The sequence below is a fragment of the Halichoerus grypus genome, chromosome 4, assembly GCF_964656455.1.
Source record: "Halichoerus grypus chromosome 4, mHalGry1.hap1.1, whole genome shotgun sequence".
Taxonomy (NCBI): Eukaryota; Metazoa; Chordata; class Mammalia; order Carnivora; family Phocidae; genus Halichoerus; species Halichoerus grypus.
The window spans coordinates 133648118-133666101 of record NC_135715.1 but is presented as its reverse complement, the minus strand read 5'-3'; the positions used below and the strand labels follow the sequence as shown (position 1 = coordinate 133666101).

The 17984-nt window shown below is 39.7% G+C and overlaps 1 protein-coding gene and 1 long non-coding RNA gene across 8 annotated transcripts in view; one reads left to right on the top strand and one right to left on the bottom strand.

The window, feature by feature from the left end:
• LOC144381623 (uncharacterized) overlaps positions 1-17984 on the top strand; it is a 59042-nt gene that overhangs the window by 5534 nt on the left and 35524 nt on the right. The window lies entirely within an intron of this gene.
• Positions 7687-17984, bottom strand: part of ERICH2 (glutamate rich 2) — a 28200-nt gene continuing 17902 nt past the window's right edge. For 6 of the 7 annotated variants that reach the window (XM_078070973.1, XM_078070975.1, XM_078070977.1 and 3 more), the window contains 3 exons: positions 14627-14684; positions 8542-8613; positions 7687-7891 (listed from right to left, as the gene is read on the bottom strand). In XM_078070973.1, the coding sequence (XP_077927099.1) occupies positions 7770-7891; positions 8542-8613; positions 14627-14684 (252 nt within the window). In that variant the 3' untranslated portion in view covers positions 7687-7769. Of the gene's footprint in view, positions 7892-8541; positions 8614-10433; positions 10599-14626; positions 14685-17984 lie in introns of those variants that run through there. The other variant, XM_078070974.1, reaches the window with a different exon arrangement.

Sequence of the window (17984 nt, the reverse complement as noted above, 5' to 3'; positions counted from 1 at the left end):
GGAGAAGCAGGCCTCCCGCTGAGCAGGGAGCCTGATGCGAAACCAGGACCCTGGGATCATGACCCAAGACGAAGGCAGACACCCAACGACTGAGCCAACCAGGCGCCCTTAAAATAAATTTCTTAAAATAAAACAACAAGGAAGTTTGCCTTATTGATTGACTCTTCCTTTCATGAACGACTTCTCTGTAGCATGCAATGTTGTTCAATAGCATTTTACCCAAAGCAGAACTTCTTTCAAAATTGGAGTCAATCTATCAAGCCCGGCCACTGCTTTATCAACTAAGTTTATGTAATATTCTAAATCCTTGTTTGTCATTTGAACAATCTTCACATCATCTTCACCAGGAATAGATACCATCTCAAGAGTCCACTTTCGTTGCTCATCCATAAGAAGCAACTTCTCAGAGGCGCCTGGGTGGCTCAGTCGGTTAAGCGTCTGCCTTTCGCTCAGGTCATGATCCCAGGGTCCTGGGATCAAGCCCCATGTCAGGCTTCCTGCTCAGTGGTCAGTCTGCTTCTCCCTCTTCCTCTGGCCTTCCTCCCTGCTTGTGCTCTCAATCTTTTTCTCTCAAATAAATACATAAATAATCTTAAAAAAAAAAAAAAAGAAGCAACTCCTTATCAGTTCAAGTTTTATCATGAAATTGCAGCAATACAGTCACATTTTTAGGCTTCACTCCTAGTCCTCTTGCTATTTCCACCACATCTGCAATTACTTCCTCCACTGAGTCTCGAAACCCTTAAAGTCATCCATGAGGCTTGGAATCAACTTCTTTCAAACTCCTGTTAATGTTGATATTTTTACTTCTTTTCATGAATCACCCATATTCTTAATGACATCTACAATGGTGAATACTTTCCAGAAGGTTTTCAATTTACTTTGCCTAGATCTATCAGAGGAATCACTATCACTGGCAACTATAGTCTACAAAATGTATTTCTTATACAATAAAGACTTGAAAGTTAAAGTTCCTCTTTGATCCTTGGGCTGCAAAATGGATGTGTTAGTAGGCATGAAAACAACATTAATCTCATTATACAGCTCCATCAGAGCTCTTGGGTAACCAGGTGCATTGTCAATGAACAGTAATATTTTGAAAGGATTTTTTTCTGAGCAGTGGGTCTCAACAGTAGGCTTAAAATATTCAGTATGCCATATTGTAAGCAGACGTGCTGTCATTCAGGCTTTGTTGTTCCATTTATAGAGCATATAGGCAGAGTAGATTAGTATAGTTCTTAAAGGCCCTTATTTTTTTTCCAAGTTTTTATTTAAATTCCTGTTAATTAACATACAGTGTAATATTAGTGATTCAACACTTACATACATCACCAGTGCTCATCACAAGTACACTCCTTAATCCCCATCACCTATTTGACCCATCCCCCCACCTACCTTCCTTTTGATAACCATCGGTTTGTTCTCTGTCATTAAGAGTCTGTTCTTGGTTTTCCTCTCGTTATTTCCCCCTATGTTCATTTGTTTTGTTTCTTAAGTTCCACATATGAGTGAAATTATATGGTGTTTGTCTTTCTCTGACTTATTTTGCATAGCATAATACTCTCTAGCTCCACCCACATCATTGCAAATGGCAAGATTTCATTCTTTTTGATGGCTGAGTAATATTCCTGTGTGTGTGTGTGTGTGTGTGTGTGTGTGTGTGTGTGTGTGTGTGTGTATACATCTTTATCCACTCATCAGCCATGGACATTTGTATTCTTTCCATAATTTGACTATTGTTGATAATGCTGCTATAAACATAGGTGTGCATGTATCCCTTTGAGTTATTATTTTTGTATCCTTTGGTAAATATTTATAGTGTAATTGCTGGGTTGTAGGGTAGTTCTATTTTTAACTTTCTGAGGCAAGTCCATACTGTTTTCCAGAAATGGCTACATCAGTTTGCATTCCCACCAACAGTGTAAGAGGGCTCCCCTTTATCTGCATCCTCGCCAACTGAGGGCCCTTAGGTTTTCAGAATGGCAAATGAGCATTGGCTTTAACTTCAAGCCACCAGCTTCATTAGCCCCTGACAAATGAGTCAGCCTGTTATTTGAAGCTTTGAAGCCAGGCATTGACTTCTCTCTGGCTATGAAAGTCCTAGATGGCATCTTCTTCTTAAAGAAGGCTGTTTTGTCTATTGAAAATCTATTGTTTAGGGTAGCCATCTTCATTCATTACCTTAGCCAGATCTTCCGGTTAACTTACCGCAGCTTCTACATCAGTACTTGCTGCTTCATTTTGCACTTCTATGCTGTGGAGAAGGCTTCTTTCCTTAAACCTCAGGAACAAACTTCTGCTAGCTTCCAACTTTTCTTCTGAAGCCTCCTCACCTCTCTCAGCCTTCAGAGAATTGAAGAAAGTTAGGGCCTTGCTCTGGATGAGGCTTTGACTCAGGGGAATGTTGTGGCTGGTTTGATTTTCTATCCAGACCACTAAAACCTTCTCCATATCAGCAGTAAGGCTGTTGCGCTTTCTTATCATTTTTATGTTCACTGGAGTAGCACTTTCAATTTCCTTAAGAACTTTTCCTTTGTATTCACAACTTGGCCTAACTGGTGCATGAGGCTTAGCTTTCAGGCTATCTCAGCTTTCAACATGCCTCCCTCAGTAAGCTTAATCATTTCTAGCTTTTGATTTAAAGTGAGAGATATGTGACTCTTCTTTTCATTTGAACACTTAGAGGCCACTGTAGGGTTATTAATTGGTTTCGTTTCAACATTATTGTGTTTCAGGGAATAGGGGGGCCTGAGGACAGGGAGAGAGAGAGAGAGAGAGAGAGAGAGAAGGGTAGGTCGGTAGAGGAGTCAGCACACACACATTTATCAATTATGTTTGCTGTCTTCTATGGGCATAGTTCATGGCACCAGAAAATAATTACAATAGTGACACCAAATCACATGCAGATCACCATAACAGATCACCATAACAAATATAATAATAATGAAAAAGTTTTAATATTGTGAGAATTACCAAAATGGCACCAAGAGACTTATTCAATGCAGGGTTGCCACAAACCTACAATTTGTAAAAAAAATGCAGTATCTGCAGAGTGCAATAAAGCAAAGCACAATAAAATGAGTTATGCCTATATTTCTATTTTACACATACTGTGAACTGGCACAAGGGTCCACCAATTCCCCTTCCTTGGCTTTGAGTGGCCATGACCCCTTGGAGACCTGAGGGTAACCTTAAGAGCCCAGTTTGGCTTACAGTCTTAAGAGGATGTTATCGGTCATCATGTTTGCTATGCTGTGACATGGACATTAGGAAGGGCTCTCTTGACTATAAGTAATAGAAAATCTGAAACAAATAGGCTTGAATGGTAAGAAAATATATTGTCTTACATAGGATATTCAGAGATAGGGCAGGTATTAAACCAGAGTTAGCCCCATTATAACTCCTAACCCATGGCAGCTGGTGAGTTTATTAGGAAAGCCAATCAGAGAGACCTTTCCCTTCTTAGTCTGGCCTTGGCAGCCTTATCCTACCCCTACTGTGAACTCTCAGTACCTCATGACAGTGGACACTTGCCCAGAACCCCAAAACATTTCCAATAGATCTAGGCTTTCCTTCACATCTGGCACTATGAGTTATGATCAAGCATTCACTCTTATTGAACATCAGTATTTTAGGCAAATATCAAAATTACATATATCTTACAGGTCAACCAGGGTAAAGTTAAAGGGAAAAACCACACTGCAATGAAAGGGAATGCAGGTTGTCACCTTGTTTAATATATAAAGAACTGTAGGATAACTGAAGGCTTTATAAAGACCAATACTGGGGAACAAAGGAGAGGCATCTCTGATTCCACGCTTGGGACTGCTGGGGCAGTGGTCCAAACAGAACCAACCACCACAAACCAAGGTTATGTTACATGCATTTTCTGAGGTATTAGATAGGCTTTACTTGACAAATCATCTCCCTTTCTTCAATCTGTTTCTCTCTACTGACCTTTTAGGGAGGAAAGCACAGGGGTGAAGGGTAGGGCAGCATTAGATTAAAATAACCTGGATTTGGAATACCTGGCACTCTCCCTTTCCAACCTGGGCCCAGCAGAATGGCTCTCTCACAAAGAAGAGCAGTGAGTAGGGCCACTCTGTCACCAGTGAGCTAGTGACCAGACCAGAGAACACACCATCAACATTCACAAGTGCATCATCCATGGAATAGGCTTTAAGAGGTATGCTCCTCAGGCACTCACAGAGATCTGAAAATTTGCCATAAAGGAGATGGGAACTCCAGATGTGCTCATTGACACCAGGCTCAACAAAGCTGTCTGGGCCAAAGAAAATAGGGAATGCCCCATAAAGGAGTATACAGTGTTTACGTGCAGTCATCCAGAAAATGGAATGAGGATGAAGATTTGCCAAATAAACTCTGTATACGTTAGATACTTAGGTACCTATCCCACTTTCAAAAACCTAGTCAGTCAGTGTGGATGAGAAATGACCAGATGGTCAAATAGTTATGAAACCACCACACACACACCAAAAAAAGAGACCTAGATTTGAATCTGCTAATTCCCAGGTATGTGATCTTTAGAAAGATACTCTCAATTTCTCTAGGCCTCAGTTACTTCAAATGTAAATGGGAGATAATAATGCCCACCCTGTACAGGTGTTATAAAGATGAAAAACATTAACATACGGAATGCTTAGTACATCCCACAATATGCACAATGCGTAACAGCTAATCAGTACATATAATCATCATCCTTCCTACTAAACCTGCTCACCTTAAACATTTAAAAAAATATTCCTTTTCCCTATGTCTTCCAACAATACTTCATCTTCTCCTTTATATCAAACTCCTTGCTTTCCTTTTCAACTCCAGTGCACTCAAACTCACTGAAATATGGCTCTCCCCCACCCCACTCGACTGACCCTGCTCTCCCTAATGTCTCCAACCACCTCTTTGTTGCTACCCAACACCTTTTTCGTTTTTATCTTACTTATCCTCTTTACAATGTTTGGCCAAGCAGATCTTTCCGGGCCTAGAAGCTCTCCTGCATTTCTGTGGTAGTATTCATTATTAGGTAGGATGTTTTTGGCAGCAAATAAAAAAAAAAAACCCTCAATCCAAACCATTTTAAATAATAAGAATGCTATCTCACATAACAATAAGCACAAACAGAGGGCTGGCTTCCAGAGCAGTTAACTGCGTGGCTGAACATCACCAGAAATCTAGGTTCTTTTTGCTCTGCCATCCACAGCATTAGCTTCATCCTAAGATTCAGTCCCCTCATCATCATAAAATGGCTGCCAGCAGTAAGAAGGGCAGCATCCTTCCTGGTTCTTAACCAGAAGGATGGAGGAATCTCTCCTTCCAATCATGAAATAAAGTCCTTGGTCTGGTTGGGCCAATGTAGGTCACATGACCTCCTTTGGAACAGTAACAGTCACCAAAGAAATGCCATGTACTGATTGGCTGAGGGTACCTTTCTTGAGTCCCATGGCTATGTGTGTGCGGAGTGAATAACCTAACAGAATCAGAGCTCTCTTAGCAAAGATGCAGGGAGGGATAGATGCTGAGTGGGCAACCAATAGCACCCACTATATTCACTTCCTTGATTTTCCTGCTGGCTGTTCTTCTCTTTGTGCACTTCTCTTTCTTAGACTACCACTTAAATGTTTATCATTTAAGATAATTTTATTTTCAGTCCTCTTCTATACAGACTATACTTTCTCTGTGAGCCATCACTTCCTTATCTTTGATTACTATCTCTAATCAAAGAGATACTTCTGTTATGTGTTATCTAATTGAGTCTAAACTGATGAGTCCTAATTAAGGCATCTATTTCCAACCAAAGTGTTTCTTCCAAGCTCCATACCATGAATTCGAAAATATGAATACTTACCCAATACTTCCTATGGTAGGAAGAATGATTTCCCCCCACTCTCAATGATGTGTATGTATGTCCTAATCCCCAGAACCCATAAGTGTGTGAGGTTACATGGCAAAGAGCAATTAAGATTACAGATTCAATTAAAGTTGCTAATCAGCTGACTCTAAAATAGGGAAGATTATAGATTATCCTGGATTATTCAGACATAAGTGTCTTTAAAAACGGAAGAAGATGGGGCACCTGGGTGGCTCAGTCATTAAGCATCTGCCTTCGGTTCAGGTCATGATCCCAGGGTCCTGGGATCGAGCCCCGCATTGGGCTACCGTGCTCTGCGGGAAGCCTGCTTCTCCTTCTCCCACTCCCCTGCTTGTGTTCCCTCTCTCGCTCTCTGTCAAATAAATAAAATCTTTAAAAAAATAAAAAACAAAATAAAAATGGAAGAAGATGGGGTGCCTGGGTGGCTCAGTTGGCCTAGCATCTCACTCATGATTTCAGCTCAGGTAATGATCTCAGGGTCATGATTTCAGGGTCATGAGATCGAGCCCCATGTTGAGCCCCTAGTCTGGCTTTCCACTTAGCAGTGAGTCTGCTTCTCTCCCTCTGCCACTCCCCCATAAATCTTTTTTTTTTAAAGATTTTATTTATTTATTTGAGAGAGAAACAGAGAGCACGAGCAGGAGGGCAGAGGGAGAGGGACAAGCAGTCTCCCCACTGAGTGTGGAGCCAGATGTGGGGCTCGATCCCAGGACCCTGAGACCATGACCTGAGCTGAAGGCAGATGCCTAACCAACCGAGCCACCCAGGGGCCCCCAAATAAATCTTTAAAAGTGGAAGGAGGAGATAGGGTGTTGAGAGTTTAGCTAAACTATTCCATATTATTGCTGCCTTGGCATCCATTTTGTGTGCCTAAGCACACTAGCCTCTCTCTCAAGCTCATGAGATAACCACCCATAGATAATAGCCTACAGAATCACAAGTGTAAACTGATATAACTTCCCCAATACCCCTGGTGATAAACAATCTCTTCTGCCTCCCAACTGCTTCCCCTGTGCACCCCTTAGATAAGACCCCCACTGAGCTTACCAAAACCCTGAACTTTTTGGTTTGAATTGGCCAATCCAGCCTTAGCCTGGGAACCCCAAAAGCACCCACTCATGGCCCTAATAAAGGCATGCCCCAGGTCCTGCTTTCCACTTTCTGTCTGCGCCTTGACCTCCCTATATGGCCCCTCTGATGCATGCCATGTACCTCCCCCAGGACCTGTAATAAACTTCCCTATTTTACTTTCCCTTGTGGTATTTGTGGAAGCATCACTTACCATCTGACACACCAGGGGTCTCCTTAACAAATGTTAATTTAACAAACATCACAACACAGGGGAGAGAGGATTAGAGAGATGGCAACATGAGAATGTCTCAGCCAGATGTTGCTGGTTTTGAAGACGCAGGAAGGGGCCATGAGCCAAGGACTGGGCATAAGCTCTAGAAGTTGGAAAAAGCAAGGAAAGAGATTTTCTCCTAGAGCCTCCAGAAAGAGTGCAGCCTTGCTGACACCCTGATTTTGGCTGAGTGACACTCATTTTGGTCTTCTGACCTCCAGAACTATAAGATAATAAATTTGTGTTGTTTTAAGCTGAACCTCATGGGTTTGTTGGATTAAATAAACTAATATGTGCAGAACAGGACCTGGCACACGGTTGGTGCTATGTAAGTATTTTCCATTATTAATTTCCTCTCTGAGTAACTCACATAGAGGTAAGACCTAAATCTTAAGAAGGAGCTCAAACCAATATGGATAAACTATAAGAACTGTGTGACAAATAAAGAACAATCAGATTAAAATGCAGCGTTGTTCTTTATATTTCCATGGTATACAGTAATGAAAATACATGAAGATTGAACCATAGCAGCAACTTTCATCACCCGTCTTCACATTCATCAGAGCTTTCTTCACTTAGCTCCTCACTGCTTTCTCCTTCACTCTCACCGCTACTATCTTCTTCACTATCTTCATCATCTTCCTCAAAATTTTGGGATTTCTCTGCCATGGAAAGGAAGAGAATTGCTTAAAATGTTCTTGATATTTCTACTCTTTGAAAAATCGTAACTCTCCTTGCTTCCCCCTCCACTAAGAAATACCCATCTTTGGAACATGAGGACTGAGCCAAACTTTGCTAACTGTATGTAGGATTCAAAGTAGTAGTACAAAGAAGACTATATTCTTACTGGTATAAAGATGTTTATGGATTTAGAGTAAATTTAAAACATAGGTCTATAAAAATATATATATATATTTTTTACTATTGTTACCATAATTCTTAGTTAAATAGGAGTGAGATGCAGGGTAATTTAGAGGGTACTGCTTTTCCTTGGAATTGTGGGATAGCTCCTCTAACATGTGTGGCAATGAGCATGTTCTGTGCCCTGTGAAGACTCTGTCAGTGCCCGATGCCTGGTGTCCAGGAACCTGCTTCACTTGGGCAGTTCCACAACCCCACGGAGAAAAGGGAGTCACCTTGACCACCCACAAAGCCCAAGCTGGTTTCATTAAACCATCCAAAGACAACCAGTTAGCCTTTTCTTAACCACTTCCTGAGGGTGTACTTCACCAGTCTCCTGGGATAATGGGTTTTTAAATAGTGACTGCTCATAGTTCTATGAGAAAGAAGGAATTTCAATTTTTAAATTTACCCATCAGCAACATTTCTTCAATAAGTAAGAAAAACTCCTTGGCTTCAGGATTTTCTGGTTCATAGATTAGGACTGAAAATAGACAACAGAAGGTTTGTTACTAACAAAGTGTTTCAGCAAACAGGTTCCTCAGAATGAGACACTGGAGTTGTCAGAGTAAGTGAAAATGCACAAAGCAATAAATACCAACAATTATTCCACAGGAATACCTAAGTGCAAATAGAGAAAATGTTCTACTTATCATAGGTGCACTGTAAGAGAAATAATTCTCATTATATTTTCTACATCCTGTCTAAAGAATGCAATCTCCATCACTATGAGGCTTTCCCCACAGGCCTTGTAGCCAAAGTGTTTTTTGACTAAAACCAAACAAGGGACATATCCTGCAAAATGTGGAGGCTTCGCTAATGAGAAGACTGTGCACCTTGAGGAGTATTCATAATTCTGCTTTATCCGTTTAATGTTGTGACTCCCATGTAATATCTTGATGGCCCCCAGGGGGCACTGAAACATCAAGTGTGCCGTTCACCTGACTAAGAGTAAGACAAATAATTGTGGATGGTTCAACTAGGCTCTGGGGCTTATAGGACATCATCCCATATGGCTTTCCTCCTGACACACCAAACCAGTGTCTCTCTTTCCTAATCTACCTACATAACAATTTACTATCGATCTGGGTTAGCATGACTGTGCACCTGCTCAGAAGCTGCTTTTAAGGATCCTATAGGTATTTAGACACCTTTTAAGGTTTCTAATAAAAGTATCTTTTAATTCATTTTAAGTGGGACTCAAATATGCTTATCATTAGCAGTCTAAATCTTTCTCCAAGCCTCTTCTTAGAGCAGTTTCTCTAACTCGCCCCTTGAGATACTAGGTTCTTAAGATGTTAATACATATTTGGGAAACTAGGTCAAATGAGGTTAATCAGGGAAAGTTTACAATAGGAGCAACTGCAGGATTTTACAGAACCACTAATATGCTCATAACTATTATGAATCTTATAGAGTGGAGAATGTGGTTTCCCCAACTTATTATTCCCATGGAATCCTTTTTGATGTAACACTCAATAAGAAATCTTAAGTACAGTTTAGAAAATTTCATGTTGGAATTAGGATTATTCCATGGGACTGGAGTATAGAATCCGCTACTCTTATGGTTTAACAAAAACCACTGGCAAATGTCAATTTTCAAAGTGAGGGAAAGGTATCTGCTTTGAAACTTAGCCCAGAAATATGTATTCTAGGTGAATACAAAATTCTCCTTACTCTTTCACAGGCTAGTAGGGTTTGTAAAAGGGTAAGAAAAGTCTCTAGCACACTCAGTTAGGGTCTGGGAGTTGTTCCCAACCTGAGCCCATAAGCAGATCCCAGTATGGGCCCTGAAGAAAGACTCAGATGTGAATCCTGGTTCTGCTACTATCTAGTTGGGTCTCCTTGGGGAAAATATTTAATATCTCTGTATCTCAGTTTCCTTATCTGTAATAAAACTATTGGCCACATTAGGCTGTTCTGATGAATCAATGAGATCATGTAGATAAAGCACTTAATCCAGTCCTTGGTGCAAGGTGAGTTTTCCGGAAATAGTTTTGGACCTAGAGAAAGACTTGGCTCCTTCCCAAACATTCAGTGGATGTTTCCTTCTGGCTAAAGAGCTGGGGCAGGAGCCAGGGGATTCTGCTGCCCATAGGGCTCTCAGTCCCTCATACTGGAGGCTAGTCTAGGGTAGACAGAACATTGGTCTTTTTCACTGTTGCATGCCTAGGAGAGTGCCTGACACAGAGCTGGAGCCCTCAAAACATTAAAAAATGGAATAAGTGAATAGTAGAAAGCAGTCCTTTTATGCCTAGATAAAATTATACTGTAGGTTAATAGGAAAAAGTGATTTATTTTACCCAAAAAAAGAAAGATGGGATGCCTGGGTGGCTCAGTCGGTTAAGCGTCTGCCTTCAGCTCAGGTCATGATCCCAGAGTCCTGGGATCGGTTCCCACATCGGGCTCCTTGCTCAGAGGGGAGCCTGCTTCTCCCTCCGCCTGCCACTCCCTCTGCTTGTGCGCTTTCTGACAAATAAACAAATAAAATCTTAAAAAAAAAAAAAAAAAGAAGGAAGGAAGGAAACTTCATTGTAACTATCCTTTCTGAAGATATATCCATCTGTATTTTGTTAGACCAAAGTGATGAGAAACATTTTGGTTTTGCGACCATTATTTTTAAACACTTAAAATTATAGTTGATGAAGTAGGTCTTCCAGGCCTAAATGTTTCTTTGGTGTAAAATGTTGGGCTGCCTGTGAGCAGCACTGCTGTGCTCTGAGGAGAGTGAGCTGCAGGTTCCCTTCTTACAGGTAAAGAGACCAATAAACAGAAAGATTGGCATAAAATGTCATAGTCAATTATGAGCTGAACTAAGAAAAGTACTCGGAACTCTTGACTCTGTCTAATATAAAAACCACTTTTCCAGGATGCTTCCAATGCCTGGCAAGAAATGGCATACAGCTGAGACCTCAGTTCTGCACAACATAGCAGGAAAACCGCTGAGGAAATACTGGGCACATACAGAAATTGTGTGTGGAAGACATAAAATTCAAGCCTTCACTGACAAATAAAATTTCTTGGGGGAACCCAATACAAATTTTTTTTTAAGTCAGGACAAAGAGAAAAGAAACCATAGGCACGTGGACTGCCAGGCGGGAAGCCCTGAAGCCCAATGGAGATATAAATGACTTTACTGTGATTGGACAGCAAGGAAACATACTAGCAACCAGCAGCTTTATTCAGAAAATGAGTTTATAAAACATTTTAGAAGGGACAAGGATGCATTATTTTATATAAACTAATTGCCTTTGATACAAAGAAAATATATTAGTTGACCACAGGAGCCATTTTAAGCCTGACTGACCCATAAAAGTACCCCCTTTCCAATTCCCTGCCTCCTTGACCAGAAATATAAGTTTATGAATCAAATGAGGAAATGGAAATATTGTAGGATATCAGAGGCTTTCAAGCCAGACCTAGGATCTAATCCTAACTCTACCTCTTAGTAGTTGTGTGACTTTGGTGAATTAGTATTCCTTGCTAAGACTCAGTTTCCTCATCTGTAAAGTGGGGTTCATAATATCTGCCTCATAGAATTGTTTTAAGAATTAAACAAGGTATTCAAGAATGCTCCCATTATTAGTAGGTGGTCAATACATATATATATAAATATATAAACATGTAAATAATCTGTTTACATACATAAATATACAAATACATATAGAGAGAAAAGGGGAAGTGTTCTGTAGAAGAGCTAGAAGATAGAAAAAAAAAAGACAAAACAATATACTGTAAGCACTTACATATAAAATATTTTGGGGTCCATCCTAGATGAAAAAAATTCATTTTGTCTGTTCTTCTGAATACAGAGAGGAACTTTGGGCAATCCTCAGCCAAGTGTTTCCTATTAGCATCAAACTAGTACTTTCTCCTCCCTGAGACAGAGCGCCTCCAACTCTCTGTTCTTTCTTGAACTTGTTTGACATTGCTAATCCTGGGTCTCCCTAATTTCATACGGTTGGCTGGAATCTGCCTCAGGGGTAGCCAATCCTATTTTGCATGCACCCAGCCCGCACTCCCATCTCTGAGCCTCTCTGCCCAAGTTTCCAGTCATTCCCCTTCCTCCCGGGAGCAGCGTTCTTTCCCAACTGGCTCCCTGGATCATGGAGCCTGTCTTAGGGCTCTCCACACGTCCTTTCCTGTAGTCTCATCCTGAGTTTGAGGCACTGCTATTTGACACTGACAGAAAAGAGTGACTAGTATTTCTGGATGAGCCAGTAGGGGTAAAAACCAAACCAAACCATAGTTAATGTCAAACCCAAAATGGTTTAGAGCATGTGTGCTAGGATTCCTGCTTTCTCTCCAGCTCCCAGCATAATGTCTGGTACAGAGCTGGTGCTTGATATGTAGTTGTTGGAAGGAAGGAAGGAAGGAAGGAAGGAAGGAAGGAAGGAAGGAAGGGAGGGAGGGAGGGAAATGTTTTACAGGGACATAACCCCATTAGGATAGATCAGCTTGAACTTTTTCATCCCCACTGACCTGGCACTTAATGTGTGTTCACTGGTTTGAGTCAGATCAATAAGCATTTTATTGAGCACCTACTGTTTATGTAGCATACTGCAGGGCTAACAGCCAAAACTGAATGACAGATGTGGTGATGTCAGGGCATATATTTTGTAAGCTTCAGCCAGAGGCTTTCTAAAATGACCGATGCATATGGAAATAAAATATATACATTTTCCCATCACTAGGCTCCACAAGAGACTCTGAGAACTGAGAGGGAAAGCTGCGGGCTCACTCCCTTCCACAGCAGTCCGCAAAGAGGAAAGGTGCTGTGGGAGGCGGCAGCTTGAGTCCGGGTTCTGGCTGTGCCGCTAGCCCCTCGAAGAGTGCTGAGCAAGCGGCTTATCCTCTCTCTGCTTCTGCTTCCTTATTTACAAAAATAGACAACTGCACACGGTGCTCTGGAAGGATTCCTTCTGATCAGAAATTGTATGTTTGTGTACCACCCCCAAATAGTTTTAATCCAAATATTTATTTGATGGCTCTAAAGGTCAAAGTGCTTGAAAGGATTACACAAGGCAAATTATTTTGGATAATAAATAAGTAGTGTAAAAGCATTCAAGAAACCCCTTTTAAAAATCAGCCAACGATTTAAGAAGTACTGTATCCACAGTGGAGAGTCTGTGTGAGGCAAGTGAGAGTAGGTCCTCACGAGCCCTATACTACATTTTCACTGAAGGACTTGCACTGTAAGACTTAGGTCTAACACTAGCTAATATTTTGAGTCCTATTATCAATAAAGTTTAATTGTAGAGTTGCCATTTTCTCTTTCAAAATAATTATGACTAATGTATTATATATATATATATGATGTATATATACATATATAATGTAATATATATATTAGATTTTTATTTATTTATTGGACGGGGGAAGAGGGAACACAAGCAGGGGGAACAGCAGAGGGAGAAGCAGGCTCTCCGCTGAGCAAGGAGCCTGAGCCGGGGCTCGATCCCAGGACCCTGGGCTCATGACCTGAGCCAAAGGCAGACGCTTAACCGACTGTCACTAGATAGTTTAAACAGCAGATTGAACACAGCAGAAGATAGGATAGGTTAACTCAAAAACAGGTAGGTCAATAGAAAAATTCCAAAATGAAGGATAGAAATAAAAAGAAATGGAAAAACAAGAGCTGAGTATAAGATACATCAGCCAAATCACTAAAAATCAAAGAAAAAGAAAAATAAGGTAGATCAGATCATTCCTCTACTCAAAAGCATCCAATGATTTCCCACCTTGCTCAGAGAAAAAGCCAAAGTCCTTAAATTGTGAAAAGGTACTATGCAATCTACAGAACCCCCAAACCATAACCTCTCTGACCTCATCCCCTGTCACACTTCCCCTTGCATATTCTACTCTGGTTACATTGTCCTCCTTGCTGTTCCTCCTCAGGCACACTCACATCTTGGCACATTTGCTATGAACCCTGCCTTCCTGGACCATCCTATTCAAAACTGCTTTGCCTCTTTCTAGTACTTTCTCTTCCCTCTTCACTACTTTATTTTTCTCCACAGCACCTATCATTTATGACACGCTAATTATGTATGAATTTGTTATCTGCTGGATACTAGATATAAACGTGGGATTATCTGTCTTACTGACTGCTGTATTTCCAGTGCCTAACAGTGCCTGGCACATGTAGGCACTCAAATGTTGTGAAATAAATGCATGTTAAGTAAGGTTTGCTGCACTCCCTCACACTTCTTTGAAACTAAAGGCATAAAGTTACTAACCCATTATCTATAAGGTAAAGATTGTGACTTATTTTCCAGTGATGATTAGTTTTTGTTAGTTTATCCCACTCAAAGTTATTCTAGAAGTCTAAATTAGTCTTTATACCAATCAACTTAACTTATTAATAAGGAATAACTGATAACTGAGATAGTATCAGGGAATTCACTAGGCTATAATCATCAGACCATCTTACATACTATGGAATGCATTTAGAAACAAAGAAAAAATTAGAAAACAGGGAAGTATTTTGTACTTACTCATCTGACATAATTTTTTTGCCAAATGGTAGTCTTGGCCCATTTCTGCTCTCAGGAACTGGAAAACATTAAGAAATTCTTCAGGTAAGTACTTTCCCCAGAGAGAATTTAAATGTCAATTATAAACTCCCTAAAAAATATTCCATTAATGTCGAACTATTTGGCTTTTAACATTTACATGTTTTTCCAGGAGTGAGTCTATAATCAATCGATCTATGATTTAAGGACTTCCCATGGCAAGGCAACAGAGAACAAGTAGGACACCTCCATGTTGCTGCAGCCAGACTACGTACCTACCACTTAACAACTTGAGAATAAATAGGTTGATTCAACTGGCAGAGATAGTAAAGACATTAATCACCTTAGTATACCTTTGGTTCAGACACTTTTATTTGTAAACTTCATCCATGATTACATGACAATATTAAGTTTAAAAAATTTAGATTTACAATGATGTATATTTAATATTTTCCAGCTCTTATACCATCCAGTTTTTGTTTTACTATTTTATTCTATTTTTGTTGTTACAAAGTAGTACATATTTTTGTATGTAGGAAATTTAAAAGCTAAATAAACACATTCTGTCCCCAATTAAAAAGCATTTATATTTCTACCATCCAGGGATGTTTATTTTTAGCATCTTCATGTGTATTGTTTTAGTGTTTTTCCATCAATGAACACATATTTCCAAAAACTAGGATTACTCAGTAACTTTTTAAAAATAAACCACATATCATGATCTTTTTCTCCCCGTAGAATTAAATATTCTTGTATTTTTTACTTAGGCTACAGTTTACTAATCTCCTATTCTAACTTATTTAGACTGCTTCCATTAAAAAATAACCCTACACTTGGATGATTGTTGTTGCTTGTGTGAGATATATTCTGAACGGCAGGTACACTAGGCTTACTGGGCAAGAGACAGGGGCATGGAGTATTAGAAAAGACACTTCCCACACGTTTCCAGACATGTGATACATACCCAGGTACCATTTTAAGAAGTTCTCTACCAGTTTTCTCGGTTTCTTCCATGAGTATTAGATTATTTAATTTTTCTAAAGTAAACAGAATTCTTCTGAAGATTTTTCTATAAGCCATTACTTTCACCACAATCCCCACTTATTGCCATATTAATAAATGCTACATTAAACTCATTAAATAGAATTCTTATATTTTCAAAATAAAAAGTTGAGGGGCACCTGCGTGGCTGAGTCAGTTAAGGGTCCATCTCTTGATTTCAGCTCAGGTCATGAACTTATGGGTCATGAAATCAAGCCCTGCACCAGGCTCCAAGATCAGCAGGGAGTCTGCTTGAGATTCTCTCTCTCTCTCCCTCAGCACCCCCCTCAAATAAATAGATCTTTTTTTTTTTAACTTTTTTTTTTAAGATTTTATTTATTTATTTGACAGAGCGAGACAGTGGGGGAGGTAACACAAGCAGGGGCGGGGGTGGTGGGAGAGGCAGAAGCAGGCTTCCCGCCAAGCAGGGAGCCCGATGTGGGGCTCGATCCCAGGACCCTGGGATCATGACCTGAGCCGAAGGCAGACACTTAACAACTAAGCCACCCAGGGGCCCCTCAAATAAATAAATCTTAAAAAAATAAAAAAATTATAAGTTGAGAAATTAAAAAGGGATGCATTCTGAAAACAGAAGAGCTTAAGCACAGGTAGAGCTAAGATATGAAAATAAGCAATCTCATATTGTCTGAATATTTATCTGAAAATGAAGTCATGGATTACTTTTATAATTAAATGTCAAAAAACAAATAGAAAAGAAATAAAATGAACAAACTCCAAAGAATTTGGTTATGGCAAATAGGGTCTTTGAATGCTCTATGATTCATGAATAATTTAGATGTTCAGTCAAAGGAAATGTGGTTAAGTAAAATCTTTCCAATACTTGGCATCAATTTTTTTCTCCCTTGGTAAAAGCAACTTATAATATTAAGATAGTTTCAAAACTATATATGCTTTATTCTAGGAGGAAAATACAGTGAAATGTGTCCGATTTCTTTATATGATTCCATGGCTAGCATTTGGGTCAAATTATATAAAAAGGCAAGCACATTAGTATTTTCTTTATGCTAAAACTCTAATTGAGGCTTCTAGCCATGATGAAGTTAACAGAGACCAGATCTACTCTCCTTCCTAAAACAACCAGAAAAGTACAAAATATATGAAACAAGTTTTCAGTAATTGACAGCAGGTGTCATAGGAGAATGATCTGAGAGAAGGGAAACAGGTGGGTCCTATGATTGCCTCAGTTTACAGCTGTGGGCTGTCTCCAGGTACCAGCACAGAGAGGGAGCATCCAGAGACCAGTGATCTGAGTTGAAATAAGACAGTCTGAAGTTCAGAGAGGCCAATGTTATATTTTCAAGAGAGCTCCAGCAATCTGCAGAGGTGTCTTTTTGAGTCTTTGGCTGGAATTCATCTGCATGAGGATGCAGAAACTAACTGAGGCTAGAGAAAGAATTGTTGGAATGATCAGGTAGAACAATCACTGGATCTCACACAGGGTCTGAACAGAGCTCATGTTTTCTCCAGCCAGAGTGGAAGGTCCTCTTAATACACAGAGCACTGGGAAGAGTCCTCATTAGGGCATTGCCTTAGTAGTCTCCCTACAATGTAAAGGCTGCTCTGGACCCTCTCAACAAAGCTTAAAAAGCAAGACTCCAAAAGGGAAACCTGCTTCCAAGAAACTCAACTATATCCCAGATGAAAATCCAAAAATATTTAAAGGAAAACAACAAAACTTGTATCAAAGAACATAAAATTTATAATGTCTAGGATTCAGTAAAAAGTTACCAGGCATGCAAAGATGCAGAAAAATATGACCCATACACTGGAGAAAACTTAATCAATAGAAACTGACCCAGAATTTCAAAAATGATAGCACAGCAGACAAGCATGTTAAAATAGCTATTATAAATATGTCATATGCTCAAAAGTAAAATATGAACATGAGGAGAGGATATAAAAATATTTAAATAAAATCTGTACAGATGACAAAATATATGAAATTTTATATATATACACACATATGGAGAGAGCAAAAGATGGAGAGAAGAAGGGCGGGAGGATGGGATTAACAGCAGATTATAACTACAAAGAAAAGATCAGAACTTGAAGACAGAACAATAGAAATTTCTAAAATGAAATATATAGAGAAAACAAACAAAAAAGGAACATCAGTGACCTTTGGATCAACATTGGGTGGTCTAACATACATGTAACTTGTAGCCCAGAAGAAGAGAGGGAGAGCAGAGGTCAAAAAAAATTATTTGAAGACTTAATAACTGAACACTTTCCAAATCTGGTGTAAACTATAAACTCATAGATCCAAGAACCTCAATGA